General features: G+C 38.4%; 1 protein-coding gene across 4 annotated transcripts in view; it reads right to left on the bottom strand.

The window, feature by feature from the left end:
* rabgap1 (RAB GTPase activating protein 1) overlaps nt 1-15,527 on the bottom strand; it is a 75,275-nt gene that overhangs the window by 18,184 nt on the left and 41,564 nt on the right. For all 4 annotated transcript variants that reach the window (XM_084934941.1, XM_084934942.1, XM_084934939.1 and 1 more), the window contains 6 exons: nt 8,433-8,546; nt 5,413-5,487; nt 4,477-4,602; nt 4,039-4,182; nt 2,584-2,625; nt 1,580-1,708 (listed from right to left, as the gene is read on the bottom strand). In XM_084934941.1, coding sequence (XP_084791067.1) covers nt 1,580-1,708; nt 2,584-2,625; nt 4,039-4,182; nt 4,477-4,602; nt 5,413-5,487; nt 8,433-8,546 — 630 coding nt within the window. The remainder of the gene's footprint in view (nt 1-1,579; nt 1,709-2,583; nt 2,626-4,038; nt 4,183-4,476; nt 4,603-5,412; nt 5,488-8,432; nt 8,547-15,527) is intronic.

Here is a 15,527-nt window from a genome sequence, read left to right as displayed (position 1 = left end):
TTAGAAGTCACAAGGCTGGCAGATGAGAAGAGGAAGCTGGTGCAACAAATGCACACTGAGACAACATAAATGACCTGGTTTGACCCTGAGATTATGTCTTGAATACAGTTTGTGAGCTGAATGCACAACACAAGTACTTATCTCATACTGACTTTAAAAATCTAATAATGATAATGACCTCTGACTGCAGTTAAGTAAATAGTTTGCAGACTCCCAACCTGGAAAGATACTCAGCACTGCTTTAACACTGCTGTGAATATAATGTAAAGTTGATAAGATATATATCAGATAATATAATTTAGATGATACAAATGGCCTTGTTTAGGTTTTGTATCTCTTATAGTTCAATGACTTAGGAAGCAGGATGTTGAATTTTTATATATATGTTCATTTTCCAATAATGTTGGTTATTTTAAAAATATGAATTAGGGTACATTAAGAAACTAAAAAAGGGGAAGGGAATAAATTTGACATTCAACGAAGAAAGTTATGAAAGTTGAACTACGAGAATAAATTTGGAGACATTTTTTATAATTAATTTCAAGATTCCGGTCACCTTAAAGGAAGCGACCTAATTGTTGCTACTTTGACTTCCCGAAATGAAATAAATACATTTAAAAAAGGGGTGTACCTGGAAAAAGATCACATAAAGTCAAATCTGAGATAAAGCTTCCAACACAGCTGCAACCCAGAACAATTTGTAGTCCAGTCAGCCAGTATCTTCAGTCATTTCAGGTTAGTTACTGATACAGCCAGTCATTACCCCACATTGCTATCCAAGCTTCAAATTACTCTGCCTTGACTGAGATTTAATTCCCAGTGAAGTCATTACAGTAGTCAGTGACCTCAAATGAATTCTTGGAATTATTTTCTCTTGCCAGATAACATACTTGCTACGGGGAATCCCTAAAGAAAAAAAGCAGCACAGATAAGTGTAATACTCAAAGACAGCATATAGAAGAAGTCAAATAAGCCAAAAGGAGTATAAGCTAGAAAATCTGTGTTTTTCTGGTGGTTATGATTTAAATTCAAAATTTATTTCCAGCGGATATTTCTTTGCTGAAGATCATTATATGATCTGCCTGCTGCCCAGCTGTCTAACTGAGAAGCAAAAACTTCAAATCTCTCGGCCTGCTGGCTCCTTTACAGAGTCTGTGCAAATAAATATCTCTGCCCAAAGTTACCTTCAAAGTCAGGTCCCTTAAACTAGGCCAGACAGTTCAAAACGGGTCAGGACACAGGTGCGAGTGCGCCTGTTTGAGATACTGAAAAAGACATGTGTGTTTGATTTATCTGTTAAGGTTGGGGTAAAGCACGGCAGTGACCCCTAGTGGTATTTGAGAAATACTGCTTGAAAAAATCTTTTACTTTTGTGCATAATGATCTGTGAATGATCAACTAATGATCATATATCACATATTTGGTACCATATATTTTGTTTAATAATTTACTGTTCAGTTGGGTTTGAGGTTTTCTGAATATTTTAAGAAAATCACCTGTTTATTCTTATTTATACAAAATATGACAATAAGACACAAGTCTACTATCTTAAGTACTACATGCTCTGCTTTAAACTAACCTTCATGCTACAGGCCAGCTCCATCAGTTTCTTTGCGTTTTCCTCGGAGCGGTACCTCTTCGGAACAGGGACGCGAAAGAATTTGAGAGCACCCTCGAAGTCTGTTTGGATTAGATCATCTTTCGATGTCTGGGGAAAAGCAGATAAAAGGTAAATTAGACATAAATTTACATTACTAAAGCCTAAACAGCCTGTCAAGGAAAGACTCATTTCCTTTTTTGTTAAATGAAGAAACAATTCTTAAGACAACATACTGGGTTTGGTTAGGAACACATGAGCACTAAGATAAAGACTGTGTTTGTGGCCAAGTCTATAAATCTATGGTAAAATAAAAGTTGTTCCACAGATTTTTTTTATTTTGCCTGTTTATTTTATGGACGGAACTGTGTTCTTCAAGCACAACGTCCCCTTAACAAAAAGCACGTGCACTGCTTTTAGCACAGAACAGAGGGGTGAGGCTGCACATGTCTCACATGCATAAACCTTTTAGAATTTGAGGTTCTGTTGGCACAGCCTCTCCATTTCTGTTTCCACTCAAAGCTTCTGGCCATCTTTGAATGCGCATTAGTTTGATGCTACAGTCACACCAAGGAAGACGGCGGTTGGAGCAGCACGACCAAATTTATTGCAATGAACTTGAGATCTCGTTGACTTTTCAATGGTCACGTCGAAGACGGGGACCAGGTCAGTAAACCACTTGCAGTCAGCTGCCATGCTGAAAGCAACTTTTGTGTTTTAAAAATTAGACTGAACTTATTTGCAAACCTTCACCAATCTGCTTGAGAGTGACTGCAGTCTCAGTCTGAGTTGGAGACAGGCTGCCTCCTGCCAGGCGACCTGCATAAATACCTTACCCAGATGCTGAGGGTGTTGCCAACAACACAAATGCAATCTACACACAATCATCAACCAATTTCACCTCATCACAAGGAGGTTGCTGTCCTATTTTCACTTTGGTGTGGCTGAAAAATAAAATAATTCATTTTTTGTCTGGGCTTTCTTACCTTTAAAAGTGCCAAGGCCACATTGAAGATTACACTAATGCCCTGAGGGGGGGAAAAAAACAAAATGAATTGATTAATTACTGTTGCTTGATGTTTTAATGAAAAAAGCGACTGACAAAAATCACACAAACTTTGTCTCATATGCTTATTCTTGAAAAAATAAAACACCTAAAGTGCTTTCATAATAAAACCCCATACTTAAGTGGTGTGCTTGTTTCTAGGGATATACTTTTACTAAGTTTAAGTATGTGGATAAGCACAGCGGCTGCTCCTTTTCTTCCCAGATGATTTGTTAAAGCGGTCTGACTTAATGGGGTAACTTCATATCTCTCCACAGGATCTGAAGACAGCTGCTCAGCTTGGACCGCTACACCGGAAGGTCAGACTTTACCCTGGTCTGAGTTATTGTGTGATCTGAAACAAGTCTCCCTGGGTCTGGTCATAAATTCCTAAATCTTGAACCACATCCCAAGTCCTGCTGCTTTCTTCCACCATCACTGGACTGACATCATTCAGCAGATTAATGAGACGAGGGTTTCCCTATATTCAGAGTTTCAATTCCCAGGGTAAAAAAAAAGGTGTCTATGGTACCTACGGTGCTGTGAAAAACTCTTTGCGCCCTTCCTGATTTACTACAGTTTTTTATATTTGTCACACTTACATGTTTCAGATCATTAAACAAAGTTTAATATCACACAAAGATAACCCAAATAAATTGTGTTTTTAAACAATGATTTCACTGATTAAGGAAGAAAACTTATCCAAACTTACCTGGTTCTGTGTGAAAAGCAATTGCCCATCTTGTTAAATCATGACTTAACTGTGATTAACCCAATTTTTTGGAAAGCTGAGTTCAGTTTTAGTAAACAATATATTTGCATAATGACTGAAACTAGCAGATCATTCTTCACATGAATGATCAAGAAGCTGACCTCAGCTGAAAGTGAAGAAGTCACTTGGATGAGTGACGAAACATTTCTTCCACTAAAAACGCTACATCCAGATGAATCGAATCAACTTTTTGGGATTTCCTTACCTGGATGATTGAGCATCCATCAAGACATCTTTGTCTAATATCTGAATTTGTTTGATGATCTGAAACATTTTAGTGTGACAAGAAAAGAAAAATAAGGAAATCGGGAAGGGGAAAACCCTTTTTCACACCACTGTATAAAATTAATTTCAGAATCCGAGGTGATTTCCTTCTTGAGTTATCAATTCAAACAATTTTCAGAAGACTGGACCTCTGACCTTGACCTTAAGGTTTAGGTCACAGAGATTCAAACTCCTCCAATATTTTTTGTAGACATGTCACATCATGTCACCTGCCGGTTTGGCAAGGTAACCACAACACCCCATCAGCCTTTAACAGCTGAGGGCATTTCTATGCCATGAGTTAATAAGTCATTACCTCTGTCGACTGAAGTCACTGAGGTTTGTGTTTAGATTACGAACCTCGCACAGCAGCAGGTCGATTATATGGAAGACCATGTAGAGGGGGAACTTGGCTGTGAAGAGAGTGAGGAACCACTGTGAGGCGTACATGTGAGCCTCCAGGCCCACATTCAGGAAATGGTTGTACAGGTCTGGTATATATTCCTGGAACAGACACGTTGAAAGCAAGAAAAGCAATAAAGACACAAAAGGACATGGGGTTAGAGAAGCAGATTGAAGAATGTGGAGGAGGGGAAAAAAGGAAGATGTAATAAAGAAAAAAAAAAGATAGCATATGGGGGGGAAAGGAAGGAGAGCAGCAAGAGGTCACTTCAATTCTACTTAAATGCTAAGTAATACACCTTGCTGGTCTTATGTATTACATTATATAATATAATAGTATATATCAGTGTACAGGTGCGCAGAGCATTCAGTTATACAAGTTTATATCATACAAACCTGCATAAGTCTCTCAAGCTGAAAGAACTTGCAATGAAGATCTTCAAAGTTTTGCTTGAAAAGATCCCTGAGCCCATAATCAAACATGATCTTCACCAGGACACTGAATGCTTGCTCCTCTGGCATCTAAAGAAAACCGAGAGATTTACTTATTAGTGCCTTAAGTCAGTTCAGTCATGCTGAAAACAAGGGTTTCACATGAAGTTAACTGCAAAGTGCCCCAAGTAATTCTAAAATGTCACTTTAAAAAATCCTCTGGTCAGATGCTTTATAAAAATGGCCATTGTTTCTACACTAGGTGGCACTGTAGGCATTTCTCTGGACCACAGAGGAGTTTTAAAACAAGCTACAGGTTTCAGATGATCATTGTGACCATATTGTACAAAAAAAAAAAAAAAAAAAAAAATCAACCCCAACATTAAAGCCTTATGACTATGCAGAGTTCTGCTGTTAAAACCTTTGCTAGAGACACATGCGTGGGGGTTACTGCGACATATACTCCTGAACACAACAACAAGATTAGGAAGTTGGTCTGGACTCCAAACACCTTAGATCCCAATGAGCAATTGTAGGATATGCTTGGTCCCAGACAACACAGCCCATCCCTACAGGGGACCTGGTTATTCCCCAGAGAGTCAGAGCTGTTTTGGCAGTGCAAAGGGAGAACTACTCAATATTAGGCAGGTGGTTTAATGTTGCCGTCTGCATTACATAAACAAATAAAATCTCTAAAATTTCCTTTTATAGGTACTTATTGACCAAGTTCTGAGAGACATTAAACATAGGATGGAGGATGTAATAAATTAAGCCAATCCTCCAGTGTTTCTGAAAGCTGGAAGGGTATCGATGTCAAAGGAAATAAAACAGCCCCGCTCAGCTATGACACTATATTTGAAATACTTTTTTTTTCCTGGACATGCTGGTATGTAAACTCACGTGCAACAGCAGCACTGCAGCCAAGAAGGACTGTCCCTGGCAGTACCCGATCTCCTCATCGTAAACAGAATAAGCCTAAAAAAAACATTAAACAAAACACATCAACAGAACAGCCAGTGACTGCCCACAATTACAGTAAGCCAAACAAAATGAAACAAATATCTTATTTTTTCACCCTCAGCACGCTGGTTTGGCTACAGAGAACTTAAATTATAATGTGTATGAGCTGTGTGGCAGTATAATAATGAAGAAAGACTGAATAGGACCTAAAGAAATCAAGTCTAACTGGATAGATTCAGAAACAAACAGAAAAGCAAGAAAAAAGGGGTCTGAAAGAAATGTTGGTATAAATGTTATGTATTAAATTGCTTTGGGAGCTAGGGAGAGAATCAGGCAAAAGGGCTGTAGTGGCCTACTGAGCTACAAACACAAATTATGAGCATGAATCAAACGGACAAAGTGTGGATCAATCCATACACGCAGGAGAGGGAGGGCCCGCTGAATTATTTAAACACACCTGAGGAGGTGGTTGTCTGGGAAGAGATGGATGTCCCCACCTGAGTTATACATAATAAATGACATGAAACTAAAAACTGAACGCACTGCAGTCGGGACATTCGTGACGAATTATGGAGGTATAGCTTCAGATGTATGTATGCATATTATTGACGCACGTGCTCGCTTTCATGAGAAAGAGAGCACAGATGCTCGATGATCAAAACACCAATGTTTTGAATCAAACGCGCACACCAAACTACGCGTTCGATTTAAAAACTTGTTTTGCTTTTCACTCTTATGAACTCACTGAACCACCCAGTAACCCAGTGAGAAAGTAAATTAATGAGCGGTAGATTTTAGCGTTGGCACCTTCAACTACTGCTCTTCAGACCTACTGTGGAGCCAGTCATTTACATAGTAATTATATCGTATTCCAGAGAAACGTGATTCAATTTCACATGGAGATTATTTTTATTTCTGGCAGGTTTCATCAAGAACGACGGCTGCAAGCTAACCAACTGCTTGTTTCTCACCTGTAATTACATGCAGTTATAAAAAACAACTTCATGAGTGAGTTTACAAATCTATGTCAGGACACAAGCTGTCTATTACAGCTATTTATACTTCTTAATATTTAAAAGATTTATTAAATATTATGTGAATTTGAGCTTTGATTCAATTTCATTTAGTATATTGAGCCAAATCACAACAACAGTTGTGTCAAGGTGATTTATACCTTAGGTAAAGACCCTACAGTGTTAGAAAGACTACCCCAAAAATCAGACGATCCACAAAGAGCAGCAGTAGGACTAGAAAAAATCCATTTTAACAGGAAGAAACCTCCAGACGAGCATGGAGGGTCAGCCATCTGCTTCGAGTGGTTGCAGGTGAGGGGAAAGAGGAAAGAAGGAAGAGAGGATAGGGAGACGGGACAAAACAATCTATGGGAGGGAGAAAACAAAATTTAATGACCTGCAGTAGTGGTGCATAAACGTCTGGCAGTGAAGTGAGTTGAGTGGGAAAGGAAAAAACTTCATGCAAAGACCACAAAATGCTGCCTTTTATAAGCAGAAAAGTAAACTAGCAGTGCACATTGAAGGTACACTGTGTAAAATATCACTGCTAGACATCAGTAGATTGCAGATTGGCCGCCATTCATCTGAAGTAAGTACAGGATGTCAGTCCTCCATTTATCTCAGCTGGAGTCCGCGTCTATTCACACTGTAGGAGGCTGTAAAACTTTGTGAAAGGAGTCTGATACGAGTCGACGAGTCAGTGAAACTCACTTCTGTCTCATACTGAGGTGAGTTGTCAGTAAGTGTTGCTGTTTTGGTCACTGTTAGCCGGCGTTATTGAGACCGTCTTTGAAGCGGATCTGACATTCTGACACTCGGTGAATAACCTCCCTCACGATGTGAGACTGTAATAAAACTAATTAAGAGTTGCAAAGATTTTTAGGGCATCTGGTCCCAGCATTAGTTGACATTACGTTTAGGCTTACATTAGCTGGCTCATAACCAGCTGTTGCTGTTCAGCCAGCTCGTTCCGGACATGGGACGGTCGCATGTCTAATCTGATGACAATATCAGGAAAAAAACAAGCATGTTTATGCACATTTTCATGTGTTCAGAGCATGAGGCTTGAGGTGAGGAGGAAGAGGATGAGGTGGAAATGAGGGAGCAGAGAGAGAAGAAATGGATGAGGCAGACATAGTAAGAATGGGATAATTAAAATATCCATGTATAAATAAAGTTTGAAATACCTATTTGTGATCTTTAAATTAAAAGTAATTTATGAGGCGTACTACATATGCGGCCGACCTCTAGCCCGAAACATAAAACATAATTAGGCGGAACAGCGACGCCCATCTTAGCTGCTGTATTCAGACCGTGGGGCAACATGGCAAACATGGCAGCCCCTGCTCCTATGTATTTTTAATGGATTAATTCCCAATTTATGACAATGCACTGATTATTGGAAGATATAATTATACACTAATCAATGTCTATTTATGAGTACGATGTTCTTTTTTCTATTGAATAAACTAAAAAAAATGACTCATTGTAATCTTTAAATGCAAACATATCAGATTATCCCCTGGAGTGCCTCTTGAAAACCTTTCAACTGCTCACTAATAGTAAAGCTTAACATTTATAATAAGTGGAAGCGTCATTTTAATCATCTCTACTTAAGCCACTGGCCCGATATCCTTGAAGAGCACTGCGAAGTATTACTACTATTGTTCTTGACCCAGTTTATCACTCCCTATTATTTCTTCATTTTGTGTATTTTAAGCTGTAAATTTACACGCAGCAGAAGTTAATGTGGGGGAGAGTGGGGAAAAGAGTGCTGCCGACTTGTTTCTGCAGTTCTGCTACCAAATGGTTTACACCTCATTTGGCATACAGCTGTTGCAGTAGCTTTGTGCACTGTGTGAATCCATTTTAATGACTGCCTGGATAATGCCCTCTGCTGACTTCAGAGGAAAAATTAACCTCCTCCTTGTGTGTTAAGTGTCTCACCTTGCAGATCTTATAGAGGGAGTCTTGTCCATCTCCTCCAGTGTCTTTGAAGTAGTCGTGAGCTGGAAATGTCCGGTTAATGTCCCTGGTGATGGCGCTGTCCTGAGGGGACTCCTAAAAGTGAAAAGAGAAGAGAGAGAGAGGTTAAAGTGGACTGAAAGGAGGTGAAGAGGCAGAGGCAGGGTGAAATTCAGTAACTAAAACATTCAAAGCCATTTTTATTATTCGGTCTCTGCAAAAAGAGAAAAATAAATCCGCAGAGACCCAGCAGTGGTCAGTGCTGTAGAGTATTTGCTGGCCTCACACATTACTGAGATTTACAGTATGGGGCGGGAATAAAAAGTGGTAGGACAGAGTGTTCCCTTCCACCGTACAGATTGTCCACAGCTCAGTGCCTTTTTATTTGTCTGTATCTGCCCACCCCACTTTGAATCTAATAATGACCACTTCTTCTTATACGTAATATAAGCATTATGGTATAGTACGTATGCAAACAACAGGCACATAACACAAAACAGATATTGTTATTTACTTGGTAAACATGTTCAGTGAAACAAATAATATACTAACAGCTTTGCTTTTACCAAAGGTGGAAACTAAATGGTAATTTAATTTGTGTAATGTTGCATGTAAGTACACACTTGCTACAGATTCAATTCTTGGTTTGGTGACCTACTTGATGTCAACTAGATGGTCATTTGGGAAGAAAATAAACTGAGACTGAAATACTTTACAGCAACTATAAACTGAATTTAACAACTGCATCAGGTTTAAGACATATTGTCTTTAGAGAGGGATAGATGGATGGCTTAAGCAGTTATTATCCAGACTGCTGTGTGCTCTTAAGGTTTTGCTATTGCACGCTTTTTTTTCTGTAAAATTGAAAGCACATGCCATCAAGGTTAATTATTTGACTGTAAGGAAAAAAGCAGTTAGTGAAATGTAATACTATCATGCTACTGTAACACAATACAGTTCTATTTGGTCCCAACATCAATATTTTAGACAAATTCACATTTTTTTTTTTAAACTAATGACCCAATTTTGCTCAAAAAACTCAGAATTCAAATTCAGAAAGACTACTTGCACTTTATTATTATTATAGTAGTAATAACTTTCATAGCAAGTTTATATAACCGGTAAGATATTTCACTAGATGAAAATGCAAGGGAGAACAAGAAGATTCAAAAAATCATCTTCTTGGGAGTACACAAATGTTCCAAATCCATCTAGCAGCCCTGGTATATTTCAGTGTAGACCAACTAACTGACTTGGGCCATGCAGCAGGACAATGCAATGGCATGGCCGACTCAAAGTGCAGACCTCAACCCGACTAAAATACTGTGGACCTTTAGAGAGCTCAACATAAACAAATGCCCGCAAACCTCAATGAAGTAAAGCAATGCTGTAAAAAAGAGTGGGCCAAAGCTTCTCCACAACGATGTAAAAGCCTGATAAAGTCATAAAGAAAACTATTACTTCAAGTTATTGCTGTTAAAGGTGGTCCTACAAGCGACTAAATCCTTAAATGTGCTTAGTTTTTCACAGGACCGCATGGCTGTATGTGCGGAGATTGCACACAGTACATATACAAGCCTGGGGAAACTTATTTCTTTTGCATATCACTCCACAGAGTGGATATACTACACACACATAGATCAGTGAATAATATAATCTAAACTAGCCGTGCTTTGCAAAGATTAATCACCACTTAATTCATTATTCATCACAAGTGAATTTCAGAGACACGGCCTCTAAATAAAAAATCTTACTCTGTAACTCCCCATTTGTATACAACAAATCAAACACACTTTTAAACATAGCTTTATGTAGCATTTGTGGGTAAAATAAGTATAAATTTGGGACTATGTATTGGGTGATGTTCACTGAACTTTGTAATCTGGTGCCGGGATCATTCTCTCATGCAAAATGAGGGAGTTGGCGCGACAACAGAGGGATACACTTTCAGTCAACAGTGTAAACCTATAATGTCTCAGCCAAAAATGTTAAATTAACTATTTTTTTTAATTGTAAGACTCTATTCATACAAGTAGGAAAATGTTTCCATTACATGCTGGAAATTCATAAATTACACCTAGAGTTATTTGCTTGTATGTTTTTTTTTAACCACTGCTGAAGGGTACTTTAGCATAACTAAACCTTTATTAATCCCTACTGGGGATCAAATTCTGTCCGAGAAAACAATCCTGCAAACCCATCCTCAAAGTAGATGTAAACTTAAAAGAGAACCCTTCATTTAAATCGTCAGTGTTTTCAAACCACTCGTGCTCCCTTTGTAGCTAATTATACCTTTTTGGTCACTCTGTTACTGTACCCATCAAGTCCCTCCTTTTTCCGAGGTTTCTGTTCCAACTTCCACAAAGGAAGAGAGTGTAACAAAAATAATGCAAGTATGAGAAGAAATGCAGGAAGAAAGGGATATTTAAACAAAGCAAGCTAATGGGGATAAGAGACCAACAACAGTGGTCCACTCCACGACTAACACCACACCCTAAAAAACACTGAGTGTGTATACATGTATGGTATTGTGTGAATTGTAGACCTTGGGAATATGGGATGAAGACTTTATGTTCTGTTCTGCCTTCAAACGACTGTTTTAGAGTAAATAATTGACTTTAAGGTTGAGGTTAAATGAGGTTATGTTGTGATAAAGGTTGGTGTAAGGCTCAGGCAGTTAGCTGTGACAGTTAAAAACCAGGGAAGGTGTTAAGTCAGTGAGTGAAAGTGATTTAACTAGATGAAATTCAGAGTAATTTTGGTGGCTATAGAGTTGGTTTTTTGGTTGTCACAGAGCTGGAGCTCTGAATTACACTGTAGCTCTCCTTCAATCTGACATACACAGTAACATATCTAATTATGTGAGATTAGTCATGTTCACTTTTAAACACGGTCACCTTGCTAGCAGCAAGTTGGACCCCCATTTTACTTTTCCACGGCATAGCTTCAACCAGCTGCTAGAAATATTCCTCACAACTTTTGGTCCACATTGACATGACAGCATCACACAGTTGCTACAGATTTGTCAGCTGCACATCCAAAAGTCCTCTATTGGATTGAAATCTGATGGCCTGGTGTGGAGGCCATTTGAGTACAGTGAACTCTTTGGCATGTTCAAGACACCAGTTTGGGATGATTTGAGCTTGTGACATGATGCACTATCCTGAGGGAGAAGGCTATAAAAAGGTGGGCACACTGTGGTCATAAAGGGATAGACAAGGTCAGCAACAGCACTAAGGGTCCCAAATTATGTCAAGAAAGTCTTCTTTGGTTCAGGCACCTGAACGATGGATCCATGCTTTCATGCTGTTTATGGCAAATTCTTGATGTTGCAGCACAAATCAAAACTCATTAAAAAAGGCGATCCTGTGTGAAATGAAGCTACAGTTTTCTGTTCTTAGCTGACAGGAGTCCCACCTGGTGTGGTCATCTGCTGCTTTAGTCCTCTGCTTCAAGTTTCGATGTGCTGTGCCCTCAGAGACGCTCTTCTGGGATCAATAAAGCATTTCCCCCCCAGACAGCTGCTGCTCACTGGATATTTTCTCTTTTTCTGACCATTCACTGTAAACCCTTGAGAGGGTTGGGTTGTGTGGGAAAATCCAAGCGGATCAACAAGACTCAGACCAGCCTGTCTGGCACCAACAACCATGCCACATTCAAAGTCGCTTAAATCACTTCTGTTTCCCATTCCAGAGCTCGGGTTGAACTTCAGCAGGTCATTTTGACCATATTTGCAAACCTGAATGCACTGAATTGCTGCCATGTGACTTGCCAATTTGATATTTGTATTAACAAGGACAAGAAGAACAAGAATACCTAATAAAGTATATCTTCTAAACTTGGCAGGACCTCGCCATAAAGTGCATCAGTAAAATCCAAAGTGATTGAGACGTTTAGCCTCAAGGGTACTAAAAACTTGTGTCCCAGAAATCTATTTATTCAAAGAGAAAACCATTGCATCCAATGTGGCACATCACACAGAGCTATAGTCTCTCTGTGAAAGATAACCATCCATGTTTATACAAGCACCACTTAGCCATACTTATCGTAAGTGTTTAGAGCATGCACAAAGACTTCTGACATAATGGCCAATTAGCTTCCTCCCTATCTGTCAGCTCAGTTAAAGAAAAGTTCAGAATTAGAGTAGCACGAGAGAGGAAGAAAATGCATTTAGTATCTCAACATAATGTACGGAAGCATGAGAGGAAGTGAGAAAAAGAAACACAGGAGTAGAAAGAGAGAAAACATGAAAGATAAAATACATCTGGAGCTAACTGGAAAATTATAAATGGAATTAGAGTACATTAGAGTACGAACAGAAAACAAACAAACAAAAAGACCAAAAAAAAGATCTCAGAAAAATTTATATTGATTCATGTCAGAGCCCGACTAATATGGAACCAATATCACTACCAATTACCAATATTTGATGATTAAAAAAAAAAACACTATCTGCTCTTCTGATATATCAACTGATATTTTTCTATAATTTCCCTAACATTTGATATATTTAGTTATTCATTTACTTGTTCATGTGCTACCTGACTCTCCTTCATTCCGCTGCTTTTTGTATTTGTATTTATAAACGCCAATATGGACAGACTCGTAAATAGCCAATGTCAAACGGTAGTACAAGCTACCAGTTAGTCTTTACTTGAGACCACTATGCCCATTAAAGAGGGCCTATTTTGCTAATTTACTGCTCTATATTGATATTCTATGACTCTACTAAATGAGCTCTCCACAATTCCCAACTTAAAATAATTCCTATTATCTTACAGTGGGCATTTGCACAGCTCCCCTCCTTGGTGCATACTCTGTCTAAAAAAAACACATTTTAGCTTCTTTTCCTCTCACTTTAAGCCAACTTGTTTTCCCTGATTGAAGCTGTGTGCCTGTGATGCCCTTATCAATGACAGACATTTTATAAATAAGTTTACAGAGTAATCTCAAGCTTGGGCTTGCACATGTTACTGAGCTAACTTTTGTGAAAGCATTGCAGAATATAAGAAAAATCATATTACTTCCCCTTTGAAGCAGCCATTTTCTCTAAAGTGGACTCGGCAGATATGTTGTTCTAAGATTCTCGGAGGACTTGCCACAATTATTTATTCATTTGCATTTAGGTTGTCTCAGATCTGCCTAACTTGACACAGCCTTTTCTGTAGTTCTCTCTATTCTCGAGCACACCAGCCTGTTTCTGTTTAAAAATCCGTACAAACATTAAAAACGCATCAGAGCACTTTTGACTATCAGTAACAAGTACTGCTGACACCCATAAACTGAGTGAAAGTCCAGGAACAAAACATTTTCTGACAGAACACCAATAAAATGTCTTCACTGGGGGTAAGCCAAAAATGGCTGAGCTACAGTGCAAATATGTGTGTGTGTGTGCATGAATCTAAAGCTTGGAGTTAAGCACTAGACTAGAGCTTCTGTGAGAAGGCTGAATAGCTAGCTCTCTATTGTTTACGTCCCCGATTTTCTCTGACTCAACACAATAGCTGACATGTCACTCTGTTATTCTTTCTCTGCTCCTAAAGGACCCTACCAAGACACCAAGAGAACATGGGGTGATATTTATCAAGCTTGCCATAAACCTTTCACCCTGAACAAAATAATACAAAGTGCTGCATTTAGATTATTTAACTTGATTTAAATGTAAATGGCAGAATAAATGGTGAATGTTTTACTGTCCTGTTTTAAAAAACGTAAAAAAACAACGTAAATATGAATTCAGTGATTCCTTCTCTTTTCTTTAAAATGACTGGTAAATAACACTTGCTTAGGCTTCCCATAGTGCAGTTTCCTCACCTTAGCATCAGCCATAATTAAATCTTAATAGTCTGTCTCATGCCCTACTTTCTGTGCCATTTGTGCACTGGTTTCACTGCCTCAGCAAAAGCAGAGCAGACAAAATATGAATCTCATCAGAATAGAAATGACAAAAGAACAAGTAATGTCAACTGCCACATATTTTACATCAGTTTCAGCAGCATTCAAATTCAGCTGAATAGCTGCAGGCAGAAATATGCTGCTTTTCGAGAGATCTGACATTTTGACTAGTGAAAACTTGGGAAATCAACAACAAAATTCAAAATTTAACCTCAATTCTCCTTGTTTTAGTTCAGATTCAGTTGAATAGACTGAAATAACATCACATTTATTTGCCTAGTACAGATACACAATGCACAAAAATGCTACAAAAACAAGGCCACAAAGCATTGAGTAAATCAGAAGAATCTCACGTCCACCAACAGCAAAAATTTTTTTTTAAATTATCCCCACATTCATGATTCACAAAAGCTAACATCTCACGCAAACCTCATCAGAAATTCAACACCTTTGGCAAATAAAATATTTTGCATTTTAGCATTATTTTAAAAATGGAGTGGCTCTATTTTCTCAATCTGAAACTTACATAGTTCCGACTGTTCATTACATGCATTATTCAGTGTTCAATGTGGGCAAGAGTAAAACTTTGGAAGCTTTCCAGAATACACCTCACTTACAGTGCTCAGGTTCCTCTTGTGTATTTAAAATAATCAGTTTCTTAAAACAGCTGCATCATAAGTCAGCCTTTAATGACACTGCCTGTTTTGACTAAAGCAGGACGATAAAATGATCTTGATAATTTTCCGGGGAAAGAAAACCCTCCATAACAATGATGATAACAGACGAGTAATTTACAAGAAAAAAAACACAGTTTTGAATGTGGGTCAGCCCTAATTTGCTGATTACACTATCAGACTACAAGAGGGCAATGTAGATGACACGTGCAGGGCCAAATCAAGGGTAAAAAATAATTTTTAAACTAAAAATACAAAGCCAGTCTCAAGGCGACACAAAGACTTCTAAGATTGGTAAATTGCGGTTTAGAGAGGCCCTAAAACAAATCAACAATATGTCTTCACCACCATTTTAACAGGTAGTTGTACTCCTCACTAACTATAGAAAGACCAATGTACTAACGCTATCTTTGCCTTTTCAGTCATAGCGGAATCGTACCTGTGACGGGAATTGGACAAATCACTTTATCATTAACCTTTTCCATGACGAACGATTCGTTTATCCAAG

The sequence above is a fragment of the Perissodus microlepis genome, chromosome 7 (assembly GCF_051167445.1).
Source record: "Perissodus microlepis isolate ML-2025 ecotype Zambia chromosome 7, ASM5116744v1, whole genome shotgun sequence".
NCBI classification, from domain to species: domain Eukaryota; kingdom Metazoa; phylum Chordata; class Actinopteri; order Cichliformes; family Cichlidae; genus Perissodus; species Perissodus microlepis.
The sequence above is the reverse complement of the archived record's forward strand: the minus strand, read 5'-3'. Positions and strand labels throughout refer to the sequence as shown.